Source organism: Ursus maritimus, unplaced genomic scaffold, assembly GCF_017311325.1.
Source record: "Ursus maritimus isolate PB19 unplaced genomic scaffold, ASM1731132v1 scaffold_3, whole genome shotgun sequence".
NCBI lineage: Eukaryota > Metazoa > Chordata > Mammalia > Carnivora > Ursidae > Ursus > Ursus maritimus.
The window spans coordinates 26,816,334-26,838,741 of NW_024425563.1; the positions used below are offsets into that span (position 1 = coordinate 26,816,334).

Consider the following 22,408-nt stretch of genomic DNA (forward strand, 5'->3'; position numbering starts at 1 on the left):
GCCCTGAGCCGAAGGCAGATGCTTAACCACTGAGCCACCCAGGCACCCCTGCCATGGGCTTTCTTGATCCTGTCCTTTGGTTCACACTCTCCTAGGTATAACATAGGACTGGTTTATTATATAAATTAGTGAGATTATATTATACCATGTTTTATTATATTATAGTGAATATGATATTCATGCCATAGACTTATACAACAATGAAAATGAACAAACTACTACCACAACAATATGAATGAATCTCACAAAAATAATATTTGAGGGAGAGAAAGGCAGCTACAGAAGGGTATATTTTATTTTTATAAAATTATAAAATAGAAAAACAAATCTATGATGATAACAGCCAGACAGCGATTACCTTTGATGAAGGGGACAGTGACTGGGAAAAAAACCACAAAGATGTTTCAATGTGAGAATGCTTGGGACTGTAGATGTATGATCTGTATCCCTTTCTGAATGTATGTTATACTTCAGTAACACAATTATTAAAAAAAGGAAAAAATTACAGTAATAATCATCAATTGTAGAATTGATTAGGAACTGATAGAGCAGTAAGCTCGAGGTAATCCAAAAGGATCACTGAATTTCAGCTAAAACAATTACCTGACACAACTCTACACATTTCTGATTAAGGAGGACATTTATTAGTATACCAGTCTTACTCCAGACAAAATTTGTTGTTGTTTTTTAGGTAATTCCCATTACTTCATTTATCAGATGTCATTTAAGTTTGTTTTTTTTTTAGTTTATCATCCTTATTTTTTTATTTACCTTACTTCTATAACCTAAACAAATCCTATGCAATTTGATGAATTGTAATTTTTCTTCAGAGTTGGTTTTTCCTGCTTCATTTTCTAACATTGCACTCGTTAGTAGGAATTCTATTCAATGGCCTGCTTTGACTATAAAATGAAAAAGTTAGTAGTTCACATATTCAACAGACTGTGGAACTTACTGTTTTGATCTCATCTCTCTAGGGAGTATGTATTACTGCATCCTCTTTTGAGTTTGTTGGAAAAATAAAAGACAGTCTTCACAAGTACATTGGCCAATAACAAAGGCATTCCTTGTTCAAATGTTACTGTTCAGAGGTCTCTCAGTGGTGTGAGGATGCACTGTGGGACACCTATAAGGAACCTACTTTGTAGAGTGTCATTGCTGTCAGATCATTGGAGGGACAACTAATCAGCTACCAAGGTAGAAATGATCTCTGAAAAAGAAACAAATCTAATATCGAGAATGTACTTCCAGTGGAATAATTTTCTCAGAGATTGGAATGTGGTTGAGCAGATTCCTAGTGTGGATGACATCCTCATCAGCATTTAGGGCATGGCTGGCAGCCCTTCTATCCTCGAGGAGTTGATGCTTAGGGAGAATGTGTAATCTTGCCCTTATCACAGTCAATGGTAATTTCAAGGTCTCCCACTCATCCTGAAATACACATCTTTAATCCTAAAGCACTCAGTGTTTATTAAATGGGAAAAACAAACTTCACCGAGGAAATATAATTTGAGGAAATTATTAGCACTGATAAAGCAGAAATTAAAAACAAACTCAGGAATAACCCTAGTAATAATAATGTCAGCTAATGAGTTACTTATTGTTATTATTAATATTATTATTATAATCAAGAAGCACTTCCTCTATGCCATGGACCACACTGAATTCTTTCATGGTTTATCTCATATAATCCTCATCCCAGTTTCCTGATTGTACCAGGGAAGGATGCTTAGAGAGGAGTCAACATTTACTAGGGTCCGTGACTCGGAAGTGTGCCTCCGGATCTTAAACCCACGTTTCCCTGATTCACAATCTATGCTAGCTAGTTATGTGGCAAGAATGACGAAGTTAGACATACGTCTATCTTTTCTTCACAGTTTGCTCCATTTTGATACATATCTTCATCTGATGGACTTGTGAGTTGTCGTGACACATCTTAAGATGAATGGCATTGATTTGGGTCAAGGTGGTGGCTTTTCCAGATGTCATGTGTGGTAGCTACCAAAGGGCTGCTTTGTCTTGGGCAGAGCCTCCTGCTGACAGCATAGAGGAGGGAGAGTCTCTGGAAAACCCTGACATCTTATGTCAAAACATGAGTGTTTTCTCATCTATTACCCATTACTTTATTTTGTTCACATGATAATCATGTGTGTCACATAAGATCTTTATTAACATTCTTATATTAGAGAAGAAGTTCTTGCCATAAATACTAATTCCTGTCTGATAAATCCAAGGTAATGGTATATTAATCATGGTTTTGTTGTTGTTTTAAATTTTCTGTATATTATCATGTTTTGACATCTTAAAACACCTTTCTGGCTGGGGAGAGACTGCTCCTTCTGGGGCTAGCTAATTCTTAGGGACAGCAGAGAGCATGCTATTTGATGAGCAGACAAACCAATCCAGAGCCCCACCTCCTCTCTCCGCTCTGTACACCCCAGGAGGCAATATTCCTCTGTCTTTATCATCCCAGGGCCAAGTACCAGGCTACTAGAAGTATGGCCCCAAGCCTATGGCCCCAGGCCTACCAAAAGTATTCAAACTAGCCAATCCCAAACTATATACCCTGCCCTGCCTTGCCTTTTCCACAGAAATCCCAAAGGCCATGACCTAAGCACTCCCCCACCCAACCTACTCCTGCCTCTGCTTCCTAACCCAAACTTGCTGTTCCTTGTGTGTCTACGTGTGGTGAGCTGTGCCTCTGATTTCTAGTACAACTGTGAGTAACGTTAACCTTTTCTTTCATTGGTATTGACTTCTCCATGTAGTCACTCAGTCACCTGCATAAATGAAGACCTGGACACAAAACAAACCTTTCCCTGACTTTTTTCCTACTTGGCAGCCCCCTATCCCCATCACTTTACATTCAGCCCTGTGTCTCTACCTGCCCCGTACCCTGCCAGGGCAGACAGACCCTGCTTTCTTCCTCTATCCCCACACGGCCCCTTCCTCATCCCACCCCATTCTCTGATGCCTTCTCAGTCCAAGGAAAGGTGCATGGCATACTTTGTGCATCCCCGTCCCCTGAATTGCAGTGATGACATTCTAAAAAACACCTACAGCCTTGCTGCAGCCCACCTTGCTCCCCTCCTTGACTTTGTCGGGATAATACAGATGGTTTCAACACCCAGCTCAGTTCTTTCTGTCTGCTCTGGCTCTCCCTGCCTCTTTCTTTCTCTGTGACCTTAAGCAAGTCAAACAAATGTTTTACCTCCTGCTTGGAGGAAGATGAAAAATGTTCCACTTCACAGGGGATTTGGGAGGACTCATTAAAAGCTCCTGAAGTGTTTTGAGAACCTGCCTGGTCTCAGGCAGAGGAAGCAGCCTTGACAGCATGGCTGCACATTTTCATTGTAAACATGGCAGCTTGGGACAAGCTCTTATGACTGGGCTTTGTAAACAACTTCCTTAAGGTAGGAATGAACTGAAATGAAACTGCAGTGTGGTCAGCTGTTAACCTCAAATGCAGCCATAATGCTAGGAGCTGTTAGTATTGGGCTCCTTCTTGTGTCCACAGTGCTTTGGATATAAATGTAGCATTTTCTTTATTCTAACTTTCTCATCTGGAGGCTTTCATGGAGGAGACCCAATGGTTAATATATGCAAGAGTGTGTATGAATATTTTTTACGGTATAAAGAAGTAATTGATGAGCTTTCAGACAAAAGTTTCTCTTAGGTTATTTGGTTGGAAGAAATCACTTGCTAATTTACATGTGTAAATATGCCTGTGACATACAATACAGCTCAGAATATATTGTCTAGTCAACATGTGGGTGAGGGACACTAGGAAAAGTAGATGATGCTATCCAGAAGGTCCATCTGGGTGACTTGCAACATACTATCTTAAGCGGGAGGGAAGATTACATCCACTGTGGCAGAGAGCATGAGACACTGTTTTCAAATTGGAATCAGAGAGGAATCTGGGAGGTTGTGGGCTGTAGATGACGGCACCCTTAGCCCAAATCTTGAGAGCGGTGGGGTGGTCAGGAAGTTGAACTTGGTAAGCCCCAAGATTAATCTTCTGCTTCTATTCCTTATTACTCTTTACTGTATTACTTCACAGAATCAACCTAAATAAACAAAAATGGCAGAAACTAACTGCCATGGTTTGAATGTTTGTGTCCCCCTTGAATTCAGATGAAGAAATCCTAATTCCCACAGATAATGGTATTAGGAGCAAGAGTCTTTGGGAGTTGCTTAGGTCATGAGGGTGGAGCCCTCATGAATGAAATTCGTGTTCTTTTTTATGAGGCTCCAGAGAGATCCCTAGCCCTTCCACCATGTGAAGACAGTGAGAAGGTGCCAGGTGTGAGTCAGGAAGAGGCCCTCACCAAACATGACCATGCTGGTGCATTGATCTTGGACTTCCCAGCCTCCAGAGCTGTGGGCAATAAATTTGTGTTGCTTATAAGCTCCCCAGTCTGTGGAATTTTATTATAGCAGTCCAAGCGGACTAAAATATCAACTAAGATACTTTCTTCCTATAACCTTGAGCTGGGTAGATAAGCTCATTTGACAGAGGAAGATATGAGGGAGGAAATTCAGAAATGTAAACAGTTAAATCAAGCTAGATCCAGCTGGAGTCCTTTCCCTCAGGCAGAACAAGCTCCATGGTTGATTATAACCTGACAAAATTCTTTAGAAGAAATGAAAAGAAACCCAGCATGTGTTTTGTACAGACCCCAGAGAAGCACCTAGCCTCCACTCCATGAGCACCTTTTTAGAAAATCTGTTTTATTTTTTGGTGTTCCTTCTTCTTCCCCTTGTTCTTTGTCCTCCCCATGCTCAGTTTTCTGAACATATAAGTGAGACTCAGGGCAGCCACAGCTTCTGCTTAACAAAATTTTATATCACTCAGTGCACTCATTTCTAGCATATTCCAGGAGAAAGTATTTATTTATTTATTTATTTATTTGAGAAAGAGAATGAGAGCATGAGGAGAAGCAAGTGCTCCACTGAGCAGGGAGACCGATGCGGGGCTTGATTCAGGGACTCTGGGATCATGAGCTGAGCCAAAGGCAGACACTTAACCAACTGAGCCACCCAGGTGCCCCTGGGAGAAAGTATTTAACTTGGGCCTGACAATAGCTCAATAGTGCATGGAGTTCCCTCTCCCAGACATACAGGGACCTGCAGTCCTGGGCCCTGGCGGTTGCACAATATCCTTCGAATCCAGGTTAAGTGGTAGCATGTGTCGCTTGCACATAGAGGCCAGGATGGTCCGAGAAGCAGCCTCATGGAAAGAAGTCAAACATGAGCAGACCATCCAAAGGAAGTTTCTATCTGAGGGGCTACTAGAGAGGGTAAATCCAGGCATGGTGATCATTGGATACAATCGAAGAAGACTAGCTACAGGAGGAAACTTAAAACAGATAGGTAGAGGAAAGAGCCCGACTTAAATGGCTGGCTTTATGGCCGCTCTCTGAGAAATTTTGGCTATGTCCCTTAACCTATCTAAACCTGTTTCCTTGGACTCCTGGGTGGCTCAGTCGGTTAAGTGTCTGCCTTTGGCTCCAGTCATGATCCCAGGGTCCTGAGATTGAGTCCTGCTTCAGGCTCTCTGCTCAGCAGGGAGTCTGCTTCTTCTTTGCCCTCTGCCTACCTCTGTGCCTGCTTGTGCACGCGCTCTCTCTGTGAAATAAATAAATAAAATCTTTAAAAACAAAAAGGAAACAAACAAACCTGTTTCCTCATCATGGACATAACGGCGGCTTCTGCCTCAAGTGTTATGAAGTGAAATGTGATGATACATGCGAAACACTTAATACAACACTTGCACAGAGTATAGGCTCATTCTACTTCAGCTATTAGAATTGTCAATACTACTATTGCTATTGTTATTTACCCTAAATGAAGGGGAGGGTGAAGGAGAGGGTGGCTGTATCATTTTCATAGAGTGTTCATGCACTTGGTGTGGCAAGGAGGGTTTAAAGCAATCCTATTTGGACAAATACAAAATCCCAGCCCAAGCTGGCTTTCAGCTGCTGTCCCCATATTAAAAATGAGGAAAGGGAGCTCAAAGGAGTTTACGAAATTTATCCAGGGTCACACAGAAAAATAGCAAGAGTTAAAACTCAAGCCTACATAGTTTTCTCTGTCTTGATAGCTAAACATTTCCAATATAACTCTTAGCTTCTTAGAACCGTCCACACACAGTACCAGAAGTTCCCTGGTTATGGCATCTCCCTTTTCCATTTCTGTCTGGAGTGCCCTTTGTCCTCCTCTCAACCTAAAGATCTTCTACTCAGTCTTCAAGTTGTAGCTCCAATGTTATCAGGGACTTTTCTAAGACTACCAGGAAAGTGGGTCTCTCCCACCATTGGGCTCACATCCTTCTGTCATCACACTGGATTTTGGGTTTCCTTGAAGATACCGTCCACTCATTTATCCCAGTGCACTTACCCTGATGTCTGTCGGAGGCCATCAGAGGGCAGTCTGGATATGCATGTGGACATACACGGGGACAGAAATGCACACACACATACACATCAGTGATTTTTTATGAGATTTTTCCAAAGTATCTTGGTGAATACAGTATTTCAATGTCTATTGTGGCTTGCTCCTACAGACATGCAGTGTAGACTCATCAGTGTTGTCATATGTCAGAACAGCTTTCTACTGCTAGGAATTAAAAAATATGTGTCCTGCCATCATGAGGATGAGCATCTGTCTTTGTTTACTGCAGGATTGGCCTAAGTTAGAAAATGTCAAAGAAAATAATAAGGAAGAGATGTCAAATAGCTTTTGGCTTTGGTTCCCACTGTGCGTGATAGAACATCAAAGCCCTAGTCCTTTTTGCATGACAACATTCTTGTCAGTGAAAAAGCATGGAGCCAAAAATGCTGAAGAAGTATCTCATCATTTTTGTTCCAAAAATTTACTAGTGTAGCTCTTTTCTAAGAAAAGAAGACTAGAGTTGAAAAGGCAAGACTTCACTAAAATTTAGTGTGCCCTGATAAATCAGTCTACTCTTACTATAGCAACGAAGTAAGTGGTAAAACCTGGGTACCCCAGAAATGGTCAAGTTGGTGTGTGGTTCGGAGCAGAAGAGACAGGTTAAAGCAATGCCTCCAAAAAATGAAATTATTCCATGATGGTTGACTCTTTAAAAATATTATTTTGAGACATACGATGGAGGAATTGGAAGCTTCTTTATGCAGCCAGCTGATGCCTTCAAAAATAAATTCCTATTTAGCAAGTCCCTTCAGAAATTTCAAATCCATTGATATCTTTGAAATGCTGAAAAGTTTATTCAGCAAAAACAACTCATTGGGCACTTTGTGAATAGACAGAACACCTGTGATGCTTAGTAACACAGCTTAGAGGACATATCTTCATGCAGCAAGCTCTCTGCCCATTGCTTTCTCTGGTTCTGCTGTCTACAGCAAGGTGTCAACTTTGTTTATGCCAGTGCCTTGAATCTTTGCCTTTTCAAAATGTTTTCTCATGAAACGAAAGCAGAATATGAACTTCTCTTTTACAAATCTGTGATACAGAAATATGCAGACAACTTGAAACTCCACAACTCTTTAAAGTACTTCTGATACGACAGCCTGAAAATTGAAACATGAATTCTTAACCCTCCCTTTGCTGACATCAACATCATCCCCTTGCTGAAGATGAAACTCAGTGATGTGAAGCCAACAGAAATTAAACGACATAAGTCCACTATCCACGTCAGATCATCTTGGAATATCTTGGTGTTCTCTTGTCATAAGCCCATTGTGTCATCTGTCGTGAATTGATTCTGTTTGCTACCACATGCTGTTGTGAGCCCAGCTTTTTAGCGTGTGTTGCCATCAAACAGAAAGTGTAAAGGAAAGTATATGTGTTGTCATACCAGAGACCACTCAGTAATTTCGACTTCTTATCAAGCCAAGGGAGAGATGCCTTCTCATTGAAATTTATTTTTTTAGCAAAGACAAAGTTTATGGTCTAATTTTATTTGCATTCATTGATTTCTTTTCTGCTTCCTATTTTTTAAAAATTTGCCTGAAATTAATTTTGCATGTAAAGATGGATGGAAAAAGCACAATTCTATAAAAAAGTATTTTGATCTAATGCAACAAAATCAGCTGTATACAGAATTTTGCTTATCATCATATATAAATATCTCTGAGAAGAGAAGCTCTAGCTTTCACCAGATTCCCAAGCCTCTATGGTGCAAAAAGGATTAAGAATAATAGCATGAAATTATAAATATCTTGAGGTCAGAGAATCTTTGTAATCTGTTTCCCTTTCCACAGCACCTGGGAGAGTGGCTGCACTTAATACCCAGGAGGTTGGTCATGGTAGTCATGGCTTTCCCATTCCCTAAAGGATGTTGACTGTAAGAGACAGAATTGGCTGAATGAGCAGGTGAACTCATGATTTTTAATTTTAAAGTGAGTGCAAATCTTTTTCCTTAGCAAGAGAAGAAAGAAAGCTGCTTCTTTTTTTTTTTTTTTTTTAGATTTATTTATTTATTTTGAGAGAGACAGCACAGGCGGGGAGGGGCAGAGGGAGAGAAACTCTTAAGCAGACTCTGCTCTGAGCATGGAGCTGGACTTGGGTCTTGATCTCAGGACCCTGAGATCATGACCTGAGCGAAGACCAAGGGTCTGAGGCTTAACCAACTGCACCACCCAGGTGCCCCGAAAGCTTCTTTATTAAAAATCTTTTTTTTAAAAAAAAAAAGCTTTTATTTATTTACTTGAAAGAGAGAGAGCAAGCAAGAGAGAGAGCATGAGTGGGGAAGAGGGGCAGAGGGAGAGAGAGAAAGGGAGAACCAGACTCCCCACTGAGCAGGGAGCCCACTGTGGGGCTCGATCCCAGGACCCCAGGACCATGACCTGAACCAAAGGCAGATGCTTAACTGAATGAGCCACCCAGGCACCCCTCTTTATTAAATATCTCATGAATTGGAAAAGGATGACTCGGAGGATGTAAAATGAAGATTTATTTCCTTTGGTTGATACCACAAAAAAATGGGGTAGAATAGGTTTCTTTACTTGTACTGCATTTCCATACTGGATTCAAAGTCAAAGTCTCTAGTAATTAAAGTAAACATCATTAGGGTATTGATATTGTTTTGGGCCAAATTATGTCCCTTCAAAATTCATATATTGAAGTTCTACCTCCAGTACCTCAGAATGTGACTTTATTTGTAGACAAGATCTTAACAGAGGTAATCAAGTTAAAATGAGGTCATTAGGGTGGCTTCTAATCCAATATGACTAGCATCCTTATACAAAGAGGAAATCTGGACACATAGAGGGACAGATGGAAGACACAGAGAGGGAACGGCCATCCACAAGCCAAGGAGAGAGACCTGGAACAGACCTGTCCCTTATGCCCCTTGGAAGGAATCAACTCTGTTGACACCTTGATCTTGGACTTTATCCCTCAGAACTGTGATAAAATCAATTTCTGTTGTTTAAACCACCCAGTCCGGGGTACTTTGTTATGGCAGCTGTAGCAAACTAGTACATGTATCCAGAATAAATCCCAGGAACTCCAGGCAAAGACAGTGAATATAGGCTAGGGGGACCGTGGAAGTAGCACTAAGCTGGGACACAGAAGCAGATATGATTATTAATCCCTGTGGCCACTGCCTCGGGAAGGAGAAAGCTCTTAGGACCTAACATAGATGAGCAGCTCTGAGCCTCAAAATTTTAAGTACCTTCATCATCCCTTAAGTCTATTAGATAATGTGATGCCTCTGGTGTAGGAGTCAAGATTCTTGGGTCTAGTTAGTAATTTTTCTTTCACGCCCAGAGTATGAAATGTAAAATCTCAACATTAGAGGTAGAGGCAGAAGGGGAGATAATGAGAGCATCCTGGAAAGTCGATCCTTACCTTCCCGGGCTCCAGGTACACTCGACTTGCTAACCTGCTGCTGCTTCTGGCACTGCGAGTCTTCTGTTGCTTTTCTCTGCCCTTACCCCCAGCTATGGAGGAGCCCTTGTGTTTCCTGGCTCCTCTCCCTTTACATACTCTCATGGTTTCAGGTATCATCTTAATGGGCTTGGACTCCTGTTGTCCTTCAGGCTTGAGTTTGCATCCTGGCTCTGCCCTTTATTTCCCAGTGGGTTGCTTTGAGCCATCTGATCAGCCTTCCTGTGCTCTGAGTTTCTTTAGATCCTGACAGTATCCCCATCACAGGGTGTTATGGAGAGTAAGTGAGAGATTGCCTGCAAGCTCTTAACACAGGTGTGGCCCAGAACGGGTGTGCCATAAATGAGAGCTGAAATAAAAGCAACAATACAACAAACCAGTATATGGTGCTTACCGTGTGCCAAGTTCTGATGTAAAAGCTTTACATGGATCAACTCACTTAATTCTCACAGCATATGAGGAAACTAAGGCACAGAGAAGTTATGCAAATTGCTCAAACTCACAGAGTCAGCAAATGATAGACCTGGAACTCGAACTCGGGTCATCTCGTTCCAGACACTATCTTCTCAAACTATTAGGCATACTGTATCTCTCCAACTATTATTTTTCATTATTAATGACACAGCCCTACTTTTTCCCTTGAGCTTCCAAATCATATGGCTTAAAAACAAAAATACAAACAACAGAAAACTATCTGGATACCCCACAGTCACCTCAGATACAACACGCTCAAAGGAGCCCCCACACCTGCTTGCCACCCCTGCTCCCTTCTCAGGAGTGGATGCTGTCATCCAGCAAGAAACCTGGTGTCACATTAGGTTCCTTGTTTTTCCTAACCTTCCCACACCCAAGCGATCTATTGATTTCTATTTCTATCCTCCTCTCTCCTTCCCTCATACTTCCCTTGTTCAAGCCTTCATCATCTCTGCTCTGGATGCTAGCAACAGCCTTCTAACTAGATTTCCTGCCTCCAGACTCATCTCCTCACCTCATCTTCTCCACAGATTTAAAATACAAATCTGACTGTTTCAGTCCTGCCTAAAGGATTAATTTGGAGTTCATTAACATAGCCCAGAAGACCCTCATATCTGACCCCTGTCTACCTCTCCAGCCTCAACTCCCCCTCCTACCTTGTCCCACCCCTCCTTGCACTTGAGCAAACCCCTGCTGCTCTCTTTATCTCTCTCTCTTTCCCATCTCTCTGCCTCTCTCTCTCTCTCAGTCTCTCTCATATACCATGTTGTTTCACAACTAGTGTATCAGAGTTGACATTTAAAAAGAATTATTCAGGGGCGCCTCCATGGCTCAGTTGGTTAAGCGTCTGCCTTCGGCTCAGGTCATGGTCTCAGGGTCCTGAGACCGAGTCCCGCATTGGGCTCTGCTGCTCCCTCTGCTTGTGCTCTCTCTCTCTGTCAAATAAATAAAAAATAAGCTCTTTTTTAAAAAGAGAATTATTCAGTTTATCTACTAAGAATACATAAAACAATCACAGGGAAGATATAATCACTTACTTTCCCACCCCTATTTCCCTTTCTGCCAAAATACCCACCAAATTAAATTTGTTACTTGAGGGAAAAAAATTGCGTTTAAATCAGTTTTATAAGTAAGCAAATTAAAAAATCTCTCAAAGACATAAAAATTCTAAAGTAACCACAAACCAGCAGTTATTTATATTCTGTTTTTAGCATCCAAATAGCCCATGTTTTATCTGAAAGATAAGCTAACTGATTTTCTTCTGGTGACATAATGGGGTAGCATGTGAGCAGTTATCATTTCTGTTTGCTGAAGAAAGGCTTCAAGGACAGAGATGGTATTGTTCAACAAGCGGTGGGGCTGACGCTGTTATCCTACTGCCCTCTGCTGCTGTGAATGGAAAGTTTATCACTGTGTGCCTGATGCCCAGGCTTCCTCTTTCTTTGAAGGCCAGTTTCTCCTTTAATCCATGAAAGTTAGCACGCAGAAAAGTTTTCGGGCATTGGCCGACACTCATGGTCAGATGTTGCTGTGGAGAAAAAGAGGAAATCAGAAGTAGTTCTAAGTTCTACGTGCCATGTTATCTCATCTCATAACCTAAGGGAGTGCCGTATTCTGTAATGACACAATGCACAGGCTGGGGAGTCAAAGCCATCAGGGCCTTCTTTGCAGCTGTACCTATGTGACCTTGGGGGAGTCACTTAACCTAAGGTTCAGTTTCTTCATCTGAAAAAATAAAAATTAAAAGGGAAGTTGTATGTAAAACACATAATTAAATGTTGAGTAACAAATGGAAGCTCTTATTTATGAGGAGTTATAAGGCAGTGATTGACAATTTCAGCAAAGGTAGTTCTCAACATCATATGGGGACAAGACATTGCTAAAACTATTAGTCACTGAAATCGTCTCTCACCATTCAAGGATTAAAGTTTTCTAAATGATGCAAAAAGTATACTTTTGCCTGCTCACCTTTCAAAAATATTTGTATACTACATATTATAGTCTTCATGATTGTTTCTACTTTTGTATAAGGATTAATCCAGAAATCTCTTTTACCTCTGATCTTCAATTAAAGCCTATAAGAGGAAAATGAAATAATCCATAATGATTTGTTCTCCAAAAGTTGCATAATTGTATGTTTTTTAAAAAATTTTTTATTACGTTATGTTAGTCATCATACAGTACATCACTAGTTTTTGATGTAGTGTTCCATGACTCATTGTTTGCGTTTAACACCCAGTGCTCCATGCAATATGTGCCCTCCTTAATACCCATCACTGGCCTATCCCAATCCCCCACTCCCCTCCCCTCTGAAGCCCTCAGTTTGTTTCCCAGAGTCCATAGTCTCTTGTGGTTCATTCTCCCTTCTGTTTACCCCCCCTTCATTCTTCCCTTCCTTCTCCTACTGATCTCCCTGCTATTCCTTATGTTCCACAAATGAGTGAAACCATATGATAATTATCTTTCTCTGCTTGACTTATTTCACTTAGCATAATCTCCTCTAGTCCTGTCCATGTTGCTGCAGATGTTGGGTAATCGTTCTTTCTGATGGATGAGTAATATTCCATTGTCTATATGGACCACATCTTCTTTATCCATTCGTCTATTGAAGGGTATCTTGGCTCCTTCCAGAATTTAGCTATTGTGGACAATGCTGCTATGAACATTGGGGTGCATATGGCCCTTTCTCTTCACTACATCTGTATCTTTGGGGTAAATACCCAGTAGTGCAATTGCTGGGTCATAGGGTTGCTCTATTCTTTTTTTAAAGTTACATAATTGTATGTTAACCCAAGCCCATCCTTGTCCCTATATGTATTGTTTAGGATTAGCAAGTTGGTGTGGGGGAGAAATATATTTCAGTAAAAATTGTATGTGCTACCTCCTACTCTGACATTTGTTATTAAAAAATGTGCTATAATGAAATAATTGGAAACCAAGTACGTGAACAAAGTTGTGTTAACACAATGTGTTCAAAATTTTATGGGGTCTAATTAGAAACAAGCACATCAGGCATAAGACAGAAACCCCTAGAGGTATTAATTTTATTTTGATAATATTTGCACATTGGCATAATAACACATTGTGCCAGAATTAGGTAATTTGTTTTCAATCAAATTAAACCTACTTACCCTTTTTAAGTAAGGAACAATTATAAGTACGTCTTACCGCATATCATATTCCTCAAAATGAAATTTTTAAAGCCAGTTTTAGATTTCAAATGTAAACTTTAAGTCATCTAATAGAGGGAAAACTCTGGAATGTATATAAAGCCTTCAAATAAATAATGATCTCTATCTATGTGCCTACCATTCTTATGACAAGCGCTGCACTAGCTGACTGTTGTTTACTTTCTCTAGTCTTCTCAAAAATTGGCCTTTCACAGTTGGGGAAACAAAGTTACAGAAGGTAAGTGACTAACCCAGAGTCGACAACTTGCTAATGTTTAAACTATAATTAGCTTGTTCTTTCCTTTACTACTAAGGATTAGGCTTCCTGTGAAAACTACTATCATATTTTATTTAAAAGATACTTATTACAAAAGATTTATTTGCCAAAACTTTGTATGGCCATACTGCTCATGAAAGCAATGAGGTTCAGCGGATGGAGGAATGTGTAGCTCCTAGTGACTACTGTACTGTTAAAATATAATAATGATAATTAAAGCCAAATACCACAAAAGAAACAATAGGCAAAAGAAATAAGGTGTTCTGGGGCGCCTGGGTGGCGCAGTCGTTGAGCGTCTGCCTTCGGCTCAGGGCATGATCCCGGTGTTCTGGGATCGAGCCCCGCATCGGGCTCCTCTGCTGGGAGCCTGCTTCTTCCTCTCCCACTCCCCCTGCTGTGTTCCCTCTCTCGCTGGCTGTCTCTCTCTCTGTCAAATAAATAAATAAAATCTTTAAAAAAAAAAAAAAAGAAATAAGGTGTTCTTTTTTTAAACCTGGTTGTTGGTTTCCTATTTCATATTATAATCTGTTGATATCTGAAAAGGTCTATCTTAATTTTCTGAAATGGCGACAATCTCTTAAAAATATAATTTGGGCATAAATGAGAAACAAAACAAGGTTTGCTCTTTAAAAAAAAAAAGATCTTGGCAAGAAAAAAGAACACCCCTTAAACAAACTATGAAAAGAAATGTCAACTTTACTATTGAAGAACCAAGTTTATGAATAAATAGTACTTACAGAATTTGATAATGCCCAGTGTTGGTAAGGAAAACTGGCTCCCTCTCATTCACTATTGCTGAGATCCTTAATTGGAACAAACTTTTTAGAAAATAATTCTGCAGCGTCTATCTAAATTGAAATTTATATACCCTTTGCATTAGCAGTTCCACTTCATTCTGGCAAAAATGTGCCATACACACACACACACACACACACACACACACACACACACACACATACATACAAATGCTAACTACAATATTTTTGATAGAGGAGAAAAAATCTTCAGAAAATGAAATGTCCATCAATAAGAACTTTAAAAAAATTGTCATATAGGAGACAACGGAGTACAATGTGGTTACTACAGATACACCAAAAATATTGTCATGTGGGAAAAGCAAGTTATAGACAATACATCTTACTGAATATCATACACCATAGCCCCATTTGTGTTAAATGGACTGTTAAATTAATTAAACAAGGAGATCCTGAGACTGATGTGGGTCTATTGCTATGGCAGCCTATAGAGGCAAACCAAAATCAAAACCTATAAATGCCTCAAAGTTAGAAATTAAAACACTAAGGACAACCAATCACAAACAGCCAACTAGGCTTAAAGCTTTAGCCAATCAGTAATTTTCTTTCTTTGCTTCCTTTCTTTCTCCATATGTCTTCTCCCTGGTCCCTGTCTATGGAGTGCTCCTAACAACTTCTGGTTTGGTGCTACCCAATTTGAATCAGTTTTTGCTCAAATAAGCTCTTAAAATTTTTAATATACCTCAGTTTATCTTTTAACCATATACACACTCATTTGCTTCCATATTTCTAGGAAATTTCTAGAATTACATGCAAGAAACTATAACCAGGAGTTATCACTGGTAAAGGGAGGAGGGAAGAGGACTTTCAGTTTTCCACTGTGTATCTTTGCATTATTTCACCACGAGGAGCAATGATTTCATAAGAACAAAAGAGATTTTTAAAATTTAAATTCAACTAATGAACATATAATGTATTATTTGCTTCAGGGGTAAAGATCTGCAATTCATCATTCTTATATAATACCCAGTGCTCATTACAACACATACCCTCCCTAGGGTCCATCGCCCAGTTACCCCATCCTTCACCTCCCTCCCCTCCAGCAACCCTCAGTTTGTTTCCTATGATTAAGAGCCTCTTGTGGTTTGTCTCCCTCTCTGGTTTCGTCTTGTTTCACTTTTTCCTCTCTTCCCCTATGATCCTCTGCCTTGTTTCTTAGATTCCACATATCATCAAGATCATATAGTAATTGTTTTTCTCTGATTGACTTATTTTGCTTAGCATAATACCCTCTAGTTCCATCAATATCGTTGCAAATGGCAAGATTTCGTTTTTTGATGGCTGTGTAATATTCCATTGTATATATAGACCACATCTTTATCCATTCATCTGTCAGTGGACATCTGGGCTCTTTCCATAGTTTGGCTATTGTGGACATTGCTGCTAAACATTAGGGTGAAGGTGCCCCTTTGGATCACTACCTTTGTATCTTTGAGGTAAATACCCAGTAGTGCACTTGCTGGGTCATACGGTAGCGCTATTTTCAACTTTTTGAAGAAGCTCCAAGTGGCTGCACCAGCTTGCATTCTCACCAACAGTGTAGGAGGGTTCCCCTTTCTCCACATCCTCACCAACATCTGTTGTTTCCTGATTTGTTAATTTTAGCCATTCTGACTGGTATGAGATGGTATCTCATTGTGGTTTTGATTTGTATTTCCCTGATGCCGACTGATGTTGAGTACTTCCCATGTGTCTGTTGGCCATTTGTATGTCTTCTTTGGAGAAATGTCTGTTCATGTCTTCTGCCCATTTCTTGATTGGATTATTTGTTCTTTGGGTGTTGAGTTTGATAAGTTCTTTATAGATTTTGGATACTAGCCCTTTATCTGATCCCGTTCTGTTGGTTGTCTTTTGATTTTGTCGACTGTTTCCTTTGCTGCGCAAAAGCTTTTTATCTTGATGAAATCCTAATAGTTCATTTTTGCCTGTGTTTCCCTTGCCTTTAGAGTTGCTGCAGCCAAGCTCGAAGAGGTTGCTGCCTGTGTTCGCTAGGATTTTGATGGATTCCTGTCTCACGTTTAGGTCTTTCATCCATTTTAAGTCTATTTTTATATATGGTGTAAGGAAATGGTCCAGTTCATTCTTCTGCATGTGGCTGTCCAATTTTCCCAACACCATTTGTTGAAGAGACTGTCTTTTTTCTATTGGATATTCTTTCCTGCTTTGTTGAAGATTAGTTGACCATAGAGTTGAGGGTCTATTTCTGGGTTCTCTATTCTGTTCTACTGATCTATGTGTCTGTCTTGATGACATACTGTCTTGATGATTACAGCTTTGTAGTACAGCTTGACGTCTGGAATTGTGATGCCACCAGTTTTGGTTTTCTTCTTCAACATTCCTTTGGCTCTATGGGGATCTTTTCTAGTTTCATACAAATTTTAGTATTATTTGTTCCAGTTCTGTGAAAAAAGTTGATGGTGTTTTGATAGGAATTGCATTGAATGTGTAGATTGCTCTAGGTAGCATAGATATTTTCACAATTTTTATTCTTCTAATTCATGAGCATGGAATGTTTTTCCATTTCTTTGTGTCTTCCTCAATTTCTTTTATGAGTGTTCTATAGTTCTCTGAGTACAGCTCCTTTGCCTCTTTGGTTAGCTTTATTCCTAGGTAGCTAATGATTTTGGGTGCAATTGTAAATGGGATCAACTCCTTAATTTCTCTTTCTTCTGTCTCATTGTAGGTGTATAGAAATGCAACTGATTTCTGTGCACTGATTTTATATCCTGCCACATTGCTGAATTCCTGTATGAGTTCTAGGAATTTTGGGGTGGAGTCTTTTGGGTTTTCCACATAGAGTACAAAACAGATTTTAAACCAACATAATATAAAAGGCTATGCAAGTGTTTCCATTTTAAAAAATTACTGGAGTTACAGGAAGTGGGGCTCCACCCCCTAACTTCAGGGGCTGGAAGTGAGTGTTGCTGGGCGAGATGTGGGGAGAAAGCAATTGTGGGAACAGCATGTCTCTGTGGAGTACTTGGATTCGGCTCCTTCCATTCCAGTAAGTAAGAAGTTTACGTCATTCCCTGGACCCTGAAAAGCTATTACAATGCCTCTATGATGAAAACCACCAGATCAGGGCTGGCAGTTTTCCTTATCATCTTATCAAGTACAGAAAGAATCATCCTGATGTCGAAAGCAAAATGGCTACTTGTTCCTTCAGTGCTTACCACCAGGTTTCTCTGGCCGAAATCAGTCATCCTATCTCAAGCTGTGATGACAAAAGTTGTGTTGAGCAGGATGTTGCCAACCAAACCAGGAACGTTCGACAAGAGACTGTGGCTGAGAGCCCATGGCAGTGCCCTCCTTGGGATGAAGACTGGAATAAAGATCTGTGGGAACAGATGAGCACCCCCATTTGTCTGGGGCACAGTCAACTACCGCGGCAGCAACAGCCCTGCAAGCAACATAGTTATGGAACATAAGAGTAACCTTGTGTCAGGCATGCAAGGTCCTAAGTCTCTGCTGTATGTTCTGCCATGGAGAAACATTGGCAATGCCCAGCAATGGCGCATCTATCTAATCAAATCCAGACCCTAGAAGACTCTTGCTTTTTCCTCCTAATCTAATTATAGAAAGGTAAACTGTCTGTGACTTTCAAAAAAAATAAAAGTTATTGGAGTTTGAAAATGTGCAATAATTTGAATCATTTTGAGTGCTTTTATAGCTCCATCCCAAATCAAATATTAAACAAAGTTTAGACATACAGAAGTAAGGTCTATCACAAAACATTTTCCTTTTTTCTCATAGGAAATTTAATTCCTTAAAGATTTGGCCTTAAGATCTTAGTGATTCTGTACCATAACCTGCGAGTACACAGCAGGCTGGATTTGGCACATCCCAAACAATACCACCATTTCATGGCTTCATCCTTTTTGCTTCTTAAAGAAGGGCTGAGTCAAGGAGAGAAGAAGGAAGAAGTGACATTTGTGACATCTTGGCAGTGAATGTTTTTTCTTCTCTCCCACCTTCTCTCCCCACCTCCTTCCTTCCCTCTCTGTTTGATTGCAAGTAGAGGAGAAAAGAGAAGTATCCAGGTTTTCAATTTTATTGATGGTTTTTTTTATTATGTTCAGTTAGCCACTGTATAGTACATCATTAGTTTTTTATATAGTGTTCAATGATTCATTAGTTGTGTATCATGTGCTCATCATGACCTGTGCCCTCCTTAATACCCATCACCTTGTTACCCCATCCCCCACACCCCTCTCCTCTGAAACCCTCAGTTTGTTTCCCAGGGTCCATAGTCTCTCATGGTTCATTTCCCTCTCTGATTTCTCCCCCTTCAGTTTTCCCTCCCTTCTCCTATGGTCCTCCGTGCTATTGCTTATGTTCCACATATGAGTGAAACCATATGATATTTGTCTTTCCCTGCTTGATTTATTTCACTTAGCATAATTCCCTCCAGTTCCATCCAAGTCGATACAAATGGTGGTTATTTATCCTTTTTGATGGCTGAGTAATATTCCATTGTATATATGGACCACATCTTCTTAATCCAGTCATCTGTTGAAGGGCATCTCGGCTCCTTCCATGGTTTGGCTATTGGGGACATTGCTGCTATGAACATTGGGATGCATGTGTCCCTTCTTTTCACTATATCTGTATCTTTGGGGTAAATACCTAGTAGTGCAATTGCTGGGTCATAGGGTAGCTCTATTTTCAACATCCTGAGGAACCTCCAAACTATTTTCCAGAGTGGTTATACCAGCTTGCATTCCCACCAACAGTGTAGGAGGGTTCCCCTTTCTCCACATTCTCACCAACATTTGTTGTTTCCTGTTTTGTTAATTTTTGCCATTCTAACTGGTGTAAGGTGATATTTCATTGTGGTTTTGATCTGTATTTCCCTGATGGCTAGTGATGTTGAGCATTTTTTCATGTGTCTGTTAGCCATTTGTATGTCTATGGTTTTATGTGAATTTTCAAATTCTTAATCATTCCATGTCAAATTTCAGTGTCATCAGAATCTTACAGAATGATTGTGTTAAAACAATCATGTCAGTTTTGTAAATGAAACATAATGTGAGCCCTAGTATTCTTAGCTGGGGAACACTGATAGATAAGCCCCTGAGTCCTGGAATATGAACCCTACACGCAGGGTCAACATTGCAGTATTTGTCAAGTTCAAAGGAAGCTGCCATTCACTAGGTACCATAATTCAAAAAGTTCTTTCCAAAAATAATCTTTCAATGAGAGAGGCTCCTTTCACAGTTAGTCTAAAAAGCACACTTTAATGGACATACTGCTCATTTCAGTTACCATGTAGAGTATGAACTTACTACAGAAGAATTCATGGTGAGAACCAAGATACGAACAAAGAGAAAAGCATTTCTACATTTCCATTTGTTCTGTACTGGGGTCTTAATTTATAAAGGTGACATGGAGGACCATATGAGGAACACCAGGTTTTGGACAGGAAGCAGACCAGGAGAAAGCCTTTATTGGAGTTTCCTGGAGAACCACAAGGCAAAGTAGGTTGAACAGTTTAGGACTGGCTAGTTTGGATAATTTCAGCAGGCCTTGGGCTGCAGAGAGGAAGAGGTTTTCCTCTTCTCTCTTAGGGTCCTTGACTGGATTTGAAAATCAAGCTGACAGATTAATGGAGAAAAACATACAAATTTATTTAAGATTTAGGTGACACAGGAGGCTTCATAAGGAAAAGACCCAAAGAAACAGACCTGTGTATTTTTATGATAGATTTGATGAAGTAGTGTGGAAATAAGATAGGATAAATAGTATGAGGTAATTATAGTAAACTGGGGGAAACTTAGAAAAGCCTGTTCATTTGGATTCTTCTTGGCATCTCTTTGTCTTTGGAGACAAGGATGATCCTTTCCTCAAGGTATGTGGAGGACACCTTTCACATAAGTGTTTTACGGCCTGTTTCAGGTAAGGAGGGTGAGGTGAGAGGAGATCAGAGTGATCTTTCTGCTTCTGCTGTTTTCCCAAAATCCTTCAGCTTAAAATATTCAATATGGCAGGTGCCATATTTTAGAGCAATGTGTCCTGAACCCCAACAGGGCTATAGAGGTGGTCTCTAGTTGCCTAGTACCTAGCCCTAGGGTGATAAAGACAGAGAAATATTGCCTTCCTTGCAAAATAATATGTACCTGGTTCTCCTCTTCCTCAGTAGGAGGTCAGACACCATCTAAAGATCACTATTACTTTGCCAGCAGCCAATTTATAGAAAAGTTTGAGAAATTAATTTCTTTCACTACTATTTCATTACCAAATAAAGGTCAGAACTTTGGAAATATTTCTTGTTTTGTGGACTTCTACTCTTCATTTTGTCCTATGTACTCCTATGGGCTATCATTTTCCTGTTGGTCACTTTTGTGTCAGCATGATGTTTGCTATATTGAGAATCCAACAATTAATTTTTTCAAATGCATATATTTATCCAAAGTTCACTGCCAGAAGCTTTTTTTTAAAACACCATCTCATGTCTTTATCACTACTCACTAAGTACCCTGAAATGGTTACTCATGATCTCTTAGTATAGATTGCTAACGTTGCTTTCTTCCAACAATATTGAATGAATCTATATAATAAACTCAAGAGTCTACTTTATATCTCTACTCCTTTCAAATTCACTTTCAAAAATAAAAGCAGATATCTTCTTTAATACCTTTGGAACTGAGCCCTCTGCTGTGCCGGGGAGACAGGTTTTATATGACACTTGAGAGTTTAAGGAAGCAGTCTGTATCTAACAAATGAATTCCATATCTTTTGCAGCTAAATTGCTCAATTCCTTTAGTAGGTTGTGTTAATTAGCAGGATGAAACTGTGTTTCTTATAGTGCTTCAATTTTTACAATTTCTGTATGTGCCACATTCTGTGGACAATTTCAGTTGATGTATCTATCATCTCTACCAGTGTGGAAGCTTCTGAAGAGTAGGGATACCAAATTGTTCTCTTTGTGTCTCAGATACAAACATGAACCCTGGTGAAAATACGGGATCTAAGTGGAAATCCAACTTTGCTTCTCTAAACCTGATCATGTATAAAGATGTGTGTTATATAAATTATTCCTGCCAACTCTCTTTTTCTATTTAGTGGTCTCTTTTCTTTTCTTTTCTTTTTAAAGATTTTATTTATTTATCCGACAGAAATAGAGACAGCCAGCGAGAGAGGGAACACAAGCAGGGGGAGTGGGAGAGGAAGAGCAGGCTCATAGCGGAGGAGCCTGATGTGGGCTTGATCCCATGACGCCGGGATCACGCCCTGAGCCGGAGGCAGATGCTTAACCGCTGTGCCACCCAGGCACCCCTAGTGGTCTCTTTTCTTAACTGGGTTCATGGCCAAGTCTGCCATAGCAGAAGTCTATTGTTTAAACATTCCGCCTGACAGTCCCACATCCAATAAAAACATATCCACCTCCTTCCTCCATCTCCTTACTTCTAAGGCCAGATGCTTTCCATGTATTATATTAGTCAATCCTCTCAAGAACCCTAAAATGTATGTATCATTGCCATTATATAGAACAGAAGGTTACCTCTCTCAGGCTTGTATACTACTAATTTTTGGAGGCTGGGATTTGCCGTTCTAACTGTCCAACTCCAGAATCCATTTTGCCTTGCAGCCTCCATTCTTTCCAAGTCCTACTCACCTGACAGCCATTTATGTATTCTAAGTAGACTAAACTAGGCCATATACAGTATCCTTGCCAGATCATTATCAAATTGTCTCTTTTCATGGCTTCCTTATAAAAACCTGGTTTTGACAATAGAATTGTAATTGTAGCAGAGAATAAAGGACAGAGCCAAAGAAGAGGGCAGCATTGGTCCAAG

General features: G+C 40.0%; 1 protein-coding gene across 1 annotated transcript; it reads left to right on the top strand.

Moving 5' to 3' along the window:
- Window positions 1-5,189: 5,189 nt before the first annotated feature.
- On the top strand, window positions 5,190-18,155 carry LOC103676688 (gametocyte-specific factor 1-like). Its single transcript, XM_040644547.1, is given in 3 exon segments — window positions 5,190-5,376; window positions 17,622-17,968; window positions 17,970-18,155. Coding segments are annotated over 3 exon segments (720 nt in total).
- Window positions 18,156-22,408: the final 4,253 nt, after the last annotated feature.